Here is a 13,508-nt window from a genome sequence, read left to right on the forward strand (position 1 = left end):
CCTGCAGAATAAAACAGAATAATAAACTAAAAAATTAAAAATAAAAAAAAAACCTCTGCCAAGACAAAAAAAAAAATCATGTTTTTATAGCACGCTGAAATTTTTAGCCATAGTCATATATTTTTTAGTCACTGTCATATTTATTTTACAATTTTAAATATTTCTATATTTATATAAATAAATATTATAAATATAATTAAAAAATCACAAATTTGTGAGAAAAAAAAACGTAGAAATTCTGACATTTTGAAGTCACAAATTTGTGAGAAAAACCTGTGAAAACTATTTTTTCTTTCTCTGGGCTTTAGTAAGACGGAAATCCTGGTGATGTTAGCCACAGTGATTTTTATTTATTCATTTATTTATTTATTTATTTTCACACAGAAATTTTCAACTTTAATTTATCTGAGAATTTTCATGTTTTTTTTTTTTTTCTCATAAATTTGTTGGGGTTTTTTTCTCACAAAATTACCACTTAAATCTCCGAGAATATCCAAGTTTTTTTGTTTTTTTGTTTGTTTTTTTTTTCCCATTAATCTACGACTTGAATCCTGGAAATTTTAAGGTCTTATTTTTTTTTCTCTCAGAATATTACTCCCCCTCTCCCTTCCTGGCTCTGTATTTTTTCCCTCCAAACAATGGCCCTGTAATATGATGTCACACTGTGCAGACACTTGATTAAAAAAAAGAAAAAAAAAAAAAAAAAAAAGAAAAGTTGATTAGCATTGTGAACAGTGGAAAACACATTTTGAAGGCTTACTCCTAGATGAAATAGCTTTTTGTGGCGTTTTTCCTCTGCAGTGTGCGATGACACTCGTGCAGGGTTTATATTGGTCCGTTTTATTCAGGAGCGGCGGCGGCGGCGGCGGCCCGGACTGCCCCTCCCTCTCAGCCTGTCAGGCGGCAACACAAACAGCCGTGGCCTTTCATGTCAAAGATGACGCCACCGACACCAATTAACAGACCCGGAGAGACGAGGACTGAGGAAGAAAAGACAAAGAGCAAACAGAGAGAGAGAGAGAGAGGAGAGAGAGAAGGAGAGAGGTAGTTGTGCGGTAATGAGAGAGAGAGGTGAGGCTCGGCGGCCGCAGATGACGGCGATAATTAACCAGGACGGGGACGACACAGCGGCCGACAGCCTGCTGGGTAAAAACAAAGATCCTGTGGAGAGAGAGAGAGAGAGAGAGAGAGAGAGAGAGAGAGAGGGAGAGAGAGAGGACGTGAAGCAAGTGGCTCAGTAACCCGTTAAAAACTTAAAGGCAGAAGGAGCAGGATTCTCCTAAAAAAATACAAAACTTCTCCACTCCATCATGACTGTGAGCCACTAGCAGTGTGTGTGTGTGTGTGTGTGTGTGTGTGTGTGTGTGTGTGTGTGTGTGTGCAGAGACCCTGCCCTCTGCCTGGGTTTTCTTGTTTTTTTGCTGAGCTCGGGACTCTTCTGGGCGTCGGCCTCCGGGCAGCGGGTGTGCAGCTCCCAGCCAATCACAGCGCAGCACGGCGTCAGATCGACAGCCTCACGTCCAATAGGAAGCTGCGAAAATTCGTCCCACATGGAAAGTGAACCTGGGTTTGGCGTTCACCCGCCGGAGAGCACTGAGGCAGAGGAGGAGGATGAAGAGCGACGCCATGCTGGGTGCTGTTGGCCGTTGGAGGCGGCGTTGGGGCGTTTCTCCTAGTAAAACAACGGAACAATACCACCGTCACTATCCTAGGAAAAATAAACAAATAAATAAATAAATAAATAAACAAACTGGCGTGCTGTGTTGCAGTTTACAAACCACAACGACAAATCCTGCTCATTCTGCCTTGAACATTTTGCTTGATTTGTGCATGTTTAAAAAAAAAAGGAAAATCCTTTTCTCCTCTGCTTCCACCTCCTCCTCCTCCTCCTCCTCCTCCTTGAATGTGTATATTTTTACGCCTCCTCGTTTACAATTAACTACACTGCGCTGATTTCCTGGATGATTTCTGCACACGTCCAGTAACGTCGGAGATATCAGGGCTCAGTTTCCACCGTTGGTCCTTCCAGAGCGACAAACAGAGCGAGATAATCCTCCACAGGAAACATGCAGCATGTCTCCGGCTGTTTTTTTTTTTTTTATTATTTTTTTTTAGCTCTTTATCATCGTTTTCCTTGTGCCAGAGTTTAAAGTTTTCATATCAACGCACGCACACCGCCAGGAACATAATGCCTCAAAGACGCGTCGCCTCAACAAACTTCATTCTCACACAGGTGCTGTCTGATTTCCAGTCTTTGCCGCCTGGGGAAACGGTGCATTTCAAGCTCGGGTTTGAAATTAAAAAAATGAAAAAACAGCACATGAATCAGCTGCAGCGTGCGTTGCAGAGTGACTTTGGGGAAAGGGTGCGGGCTGCAACTCTGAAAATTGACGTGGGCTCGCCCTGCAGAGGTCACCCCCAGCCGGCCGAGGCTTTGCCAATAAACCGTCTCTGGATATCGGCAGCTAAATCTATCAGAGCCTCGTTTCTGTGTCCTGCTTTTGTTTTGCATTGTTTTCTTTTTTTTTTTTTTCCTCCTCCTCCTCTTCCCTCTCCATCCTCCTCGTATCCATCGGCATCCCGGGGTAGCACTGACCCGAAGCCTAATCACTTGTTAGGCTGAAGGAAATGAGCTTCCACCGGGAGGATTTGCTGGTTAAAGTCTCTGTAAAAATCACCTCGCTCATAATGAATCCCCACCACCACCACCACCACACTGCATGCACTTTTCCATGAAAACGAGGAGTGTGTGTGTGTGTGTGTGTGTGCGGAAGTGCCTGCGCGGTTTGCAATTTGCACCCAGGCCTACACGTGTCGAGGCTTGTTCTGTCTTTATTACAGCGTGTACGTTTCAATTTAAACCCTATACGTGGGCGTTTCGCCGAAGATGAAAATCAGCTGTTTGCTCGCTCAGGCTGAACTAATGTAACCGCGCTCCGTCAGAGTTAAATGCAAATATTGATAGTGTGCCGCGCGCTGCCGTCTGACTGAACCGAGGCGTGTTACCCTTTAAAGGTGAAGATGAAGTGATATTTTTAGTGGCGCAACAAATTGCCGGCGGCAGGTCGAACTCCACCGGTGTTTCAAAAGCTTCCGCTGCACCGGCTGGCGTTCAGCACACCGGCTTCATGTAAACTACAAATATGATTCATATCACTTTAATGGTAAATACACACAGAGGAGGAATATCATCTGCCCCAAGCCGGTTTGGGCAGGAGCTTTTGTGTCTTTGAGGTTTTTTCTCGTTGCACAAAACGTCCATTTAAATGTCACAGTGTCTGAAACCTCAGGGAGGGCTTTTGTTTTGAAAGGTCTTAGTTCACCCTCCTCATAAAAATCACTTTATGTCCTTTTATTTATTTTTTTTTTATATATTTTAAGGGGTAAATTTGTGTTTGTTTGTTTGATTTGACAAATATCCCAGCACTTTGGTTTCCACTTTTTACGCTTTGTGCACTTCATGAAAAAAAAACAAAAAACAAAAACAAAATCTGATAATTTTCCAAAAGTTGCCAGAAAATTAGAAAAACATTACCAGAAAATTAGCGACAACAACAACAACAACAAAAAACACAAAAATTACCATGAAACGATTTATAATTATTATAAATATACATCTGAAATCAAGTTAGAAGAAAATTAGCATAAATTTAAACCAAAGTGTAATTTAATTTTATGCTAATTTTCTTGGAACTGAATTTTTAATTTATTTTAAATTTTAAATACATCTTTAATAATTACAAATTGTTTTTTTGTTTTTTTTTTTCGCATTTATTTATTTATTTATTACCTAATTTTCCAGTAATGTTTTATAAAATATCTGGTAACTTTGGTCATTTTTTTTTTAAAGTGTACTGTTACTTCCAACTCAGATGAAATTAACTTACCCTGTTTTATTTAAGGAAAATATTTCTGACTCATCACAATAGCAATATGTTTATGAGTTTGTTTAGTTTTTTATTAATTATTTTTCTGTGGACTATTAAGACAACATGGGGCTCTCCCATCCTGTGGGCCTCTCGTGTCTGACGAGGCCCTTTACACACATTTTTGGATAATTTTGGTGCATTTATCACCCAACTTCCCCAGCCCAAAGTTTCCTAAGTGTTTTTTTAATGTCTTTGCTGAGCCAAAGGCTGATCCCAGCACTTTTGCATCTCTGGGACCAATAAACATTTTCCATTTGCTTTCTGCTTTTATCCAGTTAATGCTTTTCTTCTGCAAACACATTCAAACCACTCTTTTTTCCCCCCTTGCAAGCTAATAATGTAAAGCGGCTCGTGTTTATGTGATCTTTGCAGGCCTCTCAGCAGCATCCCAGGGCCCTGATTGGCTCCCAGGCCAGACACTGAGAAACACTCTCTTAGCCTACACTCTGTCATATACATACAAATCACTCAGACGCGAATGTAATCACGGCAAGGCTTATTAGTGGAAGGGAATATTACTCATGGATGGAGTTTAAATTTTTAGAATTAGAGCGAGGCGATCTATAATTAAGCTTTGGAGAATATAACTGGGTTTCTCAGCGTCAAAGCAATTAGCCATGTGTATCAATAATGGAAGTTTATTCCATTGCCTGCATCAATACTGAGCTCTGGTGGGAAGGTGTAATTTGTTTGTGTGCAGCAGAAGCCTCTAGAAAACGGATTGATCGCTGCTCTTAATTAGCGTGATAGACAAAAAAATAACTTTTTTTTTTTTTTTTGCTCAACAGGAGCTAAAATGCAGGTGAACCGAGCGGCAGCACTCCTCTGTAAAGGGGCTGTACACGGCAAATTATAATCCCGGCTTACAGAGGCAGCGTTTTCCTCTCCTAATAAATGGTTTTGGCCCGCAACAAAATCCATAACCAATCAACCTCAGGGCCCGGTGTGAGCGAGGTCAGTGACGTGTTCGCCGCTCTGCCCCTCCCTCCTGCAGGAGATCAGCGACTCGGAGATCCTGGAGCTTACCCAGAGTGCACTGGGGCGTATGACGGTGATCCGGCAGATCTTCCCCGTGTGGAAGGACAGCAGCAGCCGCTGCATGAGACACAACCACCGGATCTCCTCGCTGCTGTGCGACCCGCAGGAGGGCTACCTGCAGAACCTGGAGGTACCAGGCTTCTTCTTATCTTATCACTATCATTATCATTATTATTATTGTTATTATTATTATTCTTATTATTATTGTTGTTGTTGTTGTTATTATTATTATTATTATGAGTAGTAGACGTAGCCATACTAGTAATATTGTTGTTGTTATTAATATTGTAATATCCACTGCAAAGACACATTTCCTGTTGGCCGTGTGTGTGCTGTAGCTAGCGAGGAGGGAGCAGCCCTGTCAGTAGTAACAGCATTATTGGCTGCTAGGCTGTTGCTAAGTGGTTGCTAGGTGATCACTGGTTGTTGCTGAAGTCTTACTGTGGTTGATTATAGTTGTCTGGTTAATTGTTGTTGTTGTTGAGGTGTTAGTAGACAGTTAATAAATTATTTCTAGTGGTTGCTAAGGTGTTACTTGATGTTTTCTAGGTGATTACTACTGGTTGCTAAGGTGTTGGTGTTAGGTTTGGATTACTAGTGGTTGCTAAGGCATTACTTGGTGGTTGCTTGGCAATTACTAGTGGTTGCTAAGTTGTTACTTGGTTGCTTAGTGTCCACTAATTTGGTTGCTAAGGTGTTACTTAGTGGTTGCTTAGTGATTACTTATGGTTGCCAAGGTGTTACTTGGATGCTTGATGTCCACTAGTGTGGTTGCTAAGGTGTCCACTAGTGTGGTTGCTTAGTGATTACTAGGAGTTGCTAAGGTGTTACTTGGTCGTTGCTAAGGTGTTACTTGGTCGTTGCTAAGGTGTTACTTGGTGGTTGCGTGGTGGATACTAGTGGTTACTAAGGTGTTATTTGGTGACTGCTAAGGTGTTCGTTGGTGGTTGCTGAGTTGCTACTTGGGGGTTGCTAAGTTGATTACTAGTGGTTGCTAAGGTATTGCTTGGTGGTTGCTAAGGTGTTAGTTGGTGTTATTTGTGTTAAGTGTCAGTAGGTGGTTCATATATAATTACTAATGGTTGCAAACGTATTCCATTGTCATTTGTATGTGATTACAAGTGGTTGCCAAGGTGTTGCCAAGTGGTTTCTGAGTGATTGCTAGTGGTTGCTAAGGTGCTATTTGGTGATTAGTAGGTTATTACTAATGATTACGAAAATGTTACTGTGGCTGAGATGTCACTGGGTATTTTCAAGGTGCTACTGGTTGCTAGGTAATTATTAGTGGTTGCTAAGGTGTTGCTTAGTGATTATGTGCCTCACTTTCATGTGTCTATGTGCAAATGAAATTAATGAATTTGTCAGGGGAACTGACGACTCAAAGTATATCCGTGTGTGTTGCAATAGCATGCAAGCACAAAAAGGACACACACACACATACACGCACACACACACACACACACACACACACACGCACACACACACACACACCACCTTGTGTTTCCTGTTATGACACATGACAGTGACGTGTGGTTGACATTTGAGGCGAGCACAAACAGAACCATTACTGTAATTCACACTGACAAATACTCCTCCCGTTGTGTTTTGACATTTTGTGGAGACGAGCGCAGATCTGCAGGCGACGGCACACACACACACACACACACACACACACACACACACACACATACACACAGCGCCGCCATGAAAACTCACAGGAAAACCGCAAGGTCGCCCACTTTACTCATCACCTGTCTCTCCTCTGTAGCCTCACCTTCTTGGTTTTAAAGTTGTTTTAGCGACTGAAACGATGGTAAATGTGGAATAAAATCTTCTCGCTGGCACACCAGGGAAGAAATTAGTGCTCAATTTTTTGTTTTTCTTCAAACAAGGTAAAAAATCCACCAGTTGGATGAGAAAATCCCACTTGTTTGCAGAGCAGTTTCACGTATTTGAGCCGTTTTGTGAGTATAAATGTGTTGAAAGGAGGCAGAATAAAGCTAATCGGTCCATTAGAATCAAGAAAATGACACTTGATTCAAGAAAAATCTGGAAACACGTGGAAACAAGTGGGATTATCTCATCACCACTGGCAGATTTTTTTTATTTTTTCATACCTTGTTGGAAGTGAAATAAGATTTGAACAGAGGATGAGGTTTTTTTTTTTTTTTTTTTTTTTTTTTTTGCCTCCGCTCTCATCCTCTCTCCGCTCTCTCTCTCATCTCTGCAGCTTCTTGCCTTCGGCTCTTCTCTCACTTTCCTCTCTGTTCTATCTCTTTCTTTTTTCTTCATCTTCTATAATCCTGCATAATAATTCTCTCTGTCGCCTTCCCTCCCCTCTGTTCTTCCTCCTTCCCTCCTGTTTCCATTACCAAAAACCGCTCTCTCCCCGGCCACATCATTTTTCAGCTCTGCTCTGTTCTACCTCACTGTCTGCTCCTTTTCTTCTCTTCTTCTTTTTCTCTTTTCTTCTCCATTCTATTGTTTTTTCTCTCTTTTGTCATTTCATTCTTCTCATTTTTCTTCTCCTTCCTACTTTTGTCGCCTCTCCTGTGTCTTTTTCAGTTTTGTTTTCTTTCAGATTGTGCAATTCCAGCTGGAGGGGAATTGGTATAATAGTGTGTGTGTGTGTGTGTGTGTGTGTGTGTGTGTGTGTGTGTGTGTGTGTGTCAGTGATGTCATGGCCTCAGGCGGTGTGCTGTTTGTCCTGCATGACAGTCAGCTGTAGTCATCTGGACAGACTGATGCTCATTTGTCACCCAGCATTTGGACTCTGCTCCCAGCCTGTGTGTGTGTGTGTGTGTGTGTGTGTGTGTGTGTGTGTGTGTGTGTTCTGCCCCCCTCCAGCTCGAGGTTACAGATGACAGCGTGATCACATCTGGTCACACTGGCTACTAGACTGTCATCTCAGCGCCACCCGGCCTGAGTGTGTCTTTGCATGTGTGTGTGTGCTTGTGTGTGTATGTATGTGTGTGTGTGTGTGTGTGTGTGTGTGTGACAGCACTGCTCTTGGTGATGTAAGCTCACCGCCAGCAGTTGATGCAGTGCCTAGCCGTGTCACAAGTGGTCAGTGTGTGTGTTTGACTGGGTTATTTTGTGTCGTGTGTGTGTGTGTGTGTGTGTCTGTTTTTTATTGACCTCATCGTTGCACCACAGCGCCACCACCAGGCCATCGGGACTGTGGGCTTCACGATCAATATCAAATTTAACAAACCTTTAGGGAACAATGTGTTTTTCACATTGATATCCACTGATATCCAATATATTGATTATTTCCTGATCGAATCTGTCAATGCTTTAATTATCGTTATTGAAAAGGTTTATTGTTGTTGATTCATTTTTTGTTATTTGCTTTGTTTTTTAGAAGTTATGTGGCTGTTCCACCCAGTGGGACTTGCATCAGTCATGGGAGGATTAATGTTCCCTTCTGACTTGATTTTATTGGTTTTTGCACCAAAGAAAATAATTAAGATAAATAATTAGGTAAAATATCGGCTGGCTAAGTAACGACTGGAATCCTCTAAGTACCTGAACCCATTTTTTTGTAAGGCGTTACCCCTGAAATTGCTGGTAGGACGGCAAACAGAGCTCATGCTTTCATGGAGATGAAAAAAATTGCATTAGAAATATTGAGACAATGACAGGAACAGTCCAGTTACTGATCAATATCTGGAATCAAATGGACTGATAGCACGTATTCTGCTCTGTTTAGTGCTCAGCGCTGCCCCCAGTGGACACAACACTGAACTTTTGAAGGGCACATGTCTGGATGAGTTTTGTGTGTGACAGTGATTTTTATTTTTTTTTTCACTGTCACAACCAGGAAGAAATGAACAAAATCATTCCAACATGTTAATTATTACTTGCCACTGCTGTATTGAGCGGTAAGACAAAGAGAAATGTCAATTCCCACAGGCGCTGATTCACCTCGGCATTGATTTATCAAAAGGAGCCAGTCACCTTTTAGTAGATCAATGCAGAGGTGGAACGGTGTGTGTGGGAATTGACTTTTTTCCTTTTGGATTTGGATCTCCGGGGACTTTGAGGTGTGTGTGTCACTGAGAGGGTCACACAGCCTTTTTGTAAGCAGGTGCCTGTCGTCCCGCTGTGTCCCCCAGGTGTCGAACCTGTACCTGTACGACAGCGTGCTGATGCTGGCCAACGCCTTCTACAGGAAGCTGGAGGACAGGAAGTGGCACAGCATGGCCAGCCTCAACTGCATCAGGAAGTCCACCAAGCCCTGGAACGGAGGCTGGTCCATGCTGGAGACCATCCAGAAGGTACCGCCACACACACACACGCACACACACACACACCTAACCCTAACCTCAGCCGCCCTCGTCCAAGGTGGAGGTAAGGTCTGCACTCGTTTGACAACATTATAATAATTCAAGTTAATTAATACACAGAGGGTATATGTGATAAACTGTGAAGTAAAAGAATAAGCAGGAAAAGTAACAAACAAACAAACAAACAAATACATAAATAAATAAATAGACCAATAAAATATTCCATTAAAAAAAAAAAAAAAAAAAGAAATAAAAGCCTGGGAGCCTTGTCAAATGGTCTTGGACACAATAAATAATTCAATAAAAAAGATAAATAATTGTTAAAAAAAAAAAAAAAAAAAAAGTAAAAATATAATTAATAATATAAAATAAGAAATAATAAAAGAGAAATAAATAAACAAAAAAAGCAAATAAATTACATTTAAATAATAAACCAATTGTCCAATAAGCGAAACGTAAAACACAAATACATGAATAAATAAATTATAGGAATCAAATGAATGAGGCTCCCTGTAAATATTTATCTATTGATTCAATAGATCAATATTTACAAACCCGGGAGCATGGCCATTTGATCTTGGATGCAACATAAAACAAAAAGGAAAAAAATAAAAATTAAAAACGGAAAATAAATTGTATTTAAATAATAAACCAATTGTCTAAAACCAAAAAGAAAAAGAAACAAACAAACAAATTAATGAATAAATAAAGTAGATAAATAAAATAAATGAATGAATGAATGATTGAATAATTGAGTGAATGAATGAATAAATGAACAAACAAACTAATAAATAAATAAATAAATAAATAAATAAAAACATGGGAGCCTTGTCAAGTGGTGTTGGACACAACATAAAGCAAATGGGAAAAAAATAAAAATTAAAAATTAAAAAAAGGAAAATAAATTAGATTTAAATAATAAACCAGTTGTGTTTTTTCCGAGTGGTCAGTGAGCGCAGCGCTGTGCAGACTCTGGGGAGAAGCACACGAGAGCCGAGGTAACCGGTTTCTCTGCGTTGACTCACCTGGATAAACAAAAGATATAAATAAAAAATAATAAGAAATATAATAAAGTATCAGACATGAAGTCGTGCCGTCCCATCAGTCCAAACGGCATCAGGCAGGCGCTCGTCTCAGCCGGCCAATCTAATTGGTCGGAGATGTTTCTCCAGTCTCGCTGATGAATCCCACAGAGCTCGCATCGCCGTGCTCTTATCAAAAACCGCAGCCTGTTTCCATGGCAACGTGTGTGGTAACCAGGGAGCTAGTTAGTATTCTCTCTCTTTTTGTCCTGCTTTATATTCTCATGTATTTACACGGCTGTGAGGGAAAGTTTTTTCGGACTGCACACACACACACACACACACACACACACACACACACACACACACACACACACACACACACACACACACACACACACACACACACAGAGCAGCAGCAGTGAGCCAGGTCTGCTGCCTGTTTTCTTCTTCTCTCCTCCTGAGGCGTTGGCGACCTGTTTGCTGTGACTCGTCGTGAAGAAATCAACCTGAAAGGACCAGATCGAACAGGACTACATCAGGTCTTCATCAGGTCTTCATCGGGTCTTCATCAGGTCTTCATTGGGTCTTCATCAGGTCTTCATCAGGTCTTCATTGGGTCTTCATCAGGTCTTCATTGGGTCTTCATCAGGTCTTCATCAGGTCTTCATCGGGTCTTCATCAGGTCTTCATCAGGTCTTCGTCGGTTCTTCATTAGGTCTTCATCGGGTCTTCGTCAGGCCTACATCAGGTCTTCATCAACTCTTCATCAGGTCTTCATCAGGTCTTCGTCGGTTCTTCATTAGGTCTTCATCGGGTCTTTGTCAGGCCTACATCAGGTCTTCATCAACTCTTCATCAGGTCTTCATCAGGTCTTCGTCGGTTCTTCATTAGGTCTTCATCGGGTCTTCGTCAGGCCTACATCAGGTCTTCATCAGGTCTTCATCAAGTCTTCATCAGGCCTACATCAGGTCTTCATCAGGTCTTCATCGGGTCTTCGTCAGGCCTACATCAGGTCTTTATCAGGTCTTCATTGGGTCTTCATTGGGTCTTCATCGGGTCTTCATCAGGTGTTCGTCAGGTCTTCATCAGGTGTTCGTCAGGTCTTCATCAGGTGTTCGTTAGGTCTTCGTGAAGTTTTCGTCAGGTCTTTGTCAGGTCTTCGTCAGGTCTTTGTCAAATCAACACAGGCCTTGTTTCGACAGCATCTTTTCCTGAAGAGTCATGAGAACAGGATTTCACATCTCGGTCACAGTCTCTGGTTTTTTAAAATTTCAAACCCTCTTCAGTCTTTTTTCTCAGTCAGAGGAGCTGGCGGAGCAGGACTCCAGAGGGCTCTTTCTGGCTCTCTGATCGTTCCTCTTCATGCTTTATCTCCAGAACGTTCCTGCTGATCTCCTCCCAGAGCGAGCGGTGGGGTTTCAGAGCTGCCACATCACTCCTCCTCCCTTTCCTCCAGCCGCTGGTTTCCATTCATTCCACTACGATATGAACATGAACTTTCAGAGCCTTCACACTTTCTTCACTCCAGTTTTCCATCAGCCCAATAAAGTCCTCCACATGAGTTTTCCTAAAAGCAGCAGCACTGTTGGCTTTTCAGGACTTTTTCACACTGAAACGCTCCCTCCTTCTCCTTCTCCTCCTCCTCCGCCAGGGAAAATAGTCCCCGGGGTTAGGGTTAGGGTTAGGGTGAGGTTTCTGAATGTTGAGGACTTTGTTCGCCGCAGAAGCAGATCATTATAAGGCGGCTGCTTCAACCAGAAACTCAGATGCTGTGATGCCTTTAGTTCCCTGCAGGATTTGATTAATGTTTATGGTAAAATTAGTGGAAACCGTAGTGAATGAGCTAAACAGTGGCAGACGTTTGTGTGTGTTCTGTCGCCACGGTAACAATAGCTTAACTTCCCTATAAAAAGTCTTGTGACAAGTTTTTGACAAGTTGTTTTGACACCTTTGCACAGTGAGAGGTGTTTATGTACTTGATAATTGTTGTCGCTGAGTTCATCTGTGTTTCAGCCGGTGTTTAATAAAGTGATCGCTGTGGATGTGAGTGAAGTAGAGCCTCCGAGTTTGACCCGTCGGCTCCTCCATGTGGTGAGAATGAGAACCTCATCTGGACTATTCTTCTTCAGAATCAGTGAAGTGGATCTGGACCGGCAAAGAAAATCATTTTGGTCTGAAAAAATGTCTTGAGGGGTGCACAACAACACACATCTGCCTGGGATTCATTATCCACGCTGTTGCTTGACAACTGGTGGAACTATTTTGTGTCTGTATCACTACGCCACGGCTTCAGGTAGCAACATACCACACTGTTTGTCCGCCGCTTCTCCGTCTCTGAGTTTTTAATCTTGCTGATATTTACTGTGTTTTCTATTTTCTTTACTTGTTTTTTTTTACCTGTAGCACCTTGAGATTCTCCAATGAAAAGTGCTTTACAAATTAAATCTATTATTATTATTGTTATTACTGAGGGGAACTGTGGCGTAGTGATACAGAGGCAAATTAGTGCCACCAACTATGAAACCCATTCGGACTGATTGCCATTACATTTGGTGAACCCACTCATTGATATGATATTTCATGATATTTCCTGAGTGCATTCATGCTCCCCAAAGGAGGATCCCTCTCGATTCTGATGACCTCTTGACCTTTCCTTTAGCACCACCCTCTCAGGCCATGACAGCAACTTTAAAAATCAGAAAATCTGCCACGTTAGATTGCCATGAATATTTTGGGAAGCCCATTCATGCTCCTCCAAGGATGAATCCTGTCACTCCTGATGACCTCATGACCTTTCGTCTAGCATGACCCCCAGGCTGAAATACAAACTAAATTGTACTAAAAACCTTCAGCATTGTGACACCTTCTGTTTTGCATCCCTCCTTTTTTTGGACTTTTTTTAGACAAGTTTTTTTTTTTTTTTTTACTCAGGGATTCAAAACTCGGTTGGTTTTCCATCGACGGCTACAGCCAAACAGCAGGTGGCCGTTCATTTTAACTGGCACTCTCTGCAGCACCGCTTTCAGCTTGTTTTTCATCAAATGCACTTTTCCCCACCGTCAGACTGTCCCGCTTTGACTTTAAAGTCTATTTCTCGTGATGGAACGTGTCACCGCTGTCAGCGACGCCGTGGAAAACTGCGGCACCCCCCCCCTCCCTCGGCTGGGGCAGAGCGGAGTGTCACCTCGCCTCAGAGGCAAAGCAAAATCTGTTTTTTTTTTTTTTTT

General features: G+C 42.0%; 1 protein-coding gene across 1 annotated transcript in view; it reads left to right on the forward strand.

The window, feature by feature from the left end:
• Positions 1-13,508, forward strand: part of LOC115378258 (glutamate receptor ionotropic, delta-1-like) — a 520,936-nt gene that overhangs the window by 406,597 nt on the left and 100,831 nt on the right. Inside the window, exons 6-7 of the mRNA XM_030078448.1 lie at positions 4,924-5,097; positions 9,086-9,247. Coding sequence (XP_029934308.1) covers positions 4,924-5,097; positions 9,086-9,247 — 336 coding nt within the window. The remainder of the gene's footprint in view (positions 1-4,923; positions 5,098-9,085; positions 9,248-13,508) is intronic.

Source organism: Myripristis murdjan, chromosome 19 (genome assembly GCF_902150065.1).
Source record: "Myripristis murdjan chromosome 19, fMyrMur1.1, whole genome shotgun sequence".
Classification (NCBI taxonomy): Eukaryota; Metazoa; Chordata; class Actinopteri; order Holocentriformes; family Holocentridae; genus Myripristis; species Myripristis murdjan.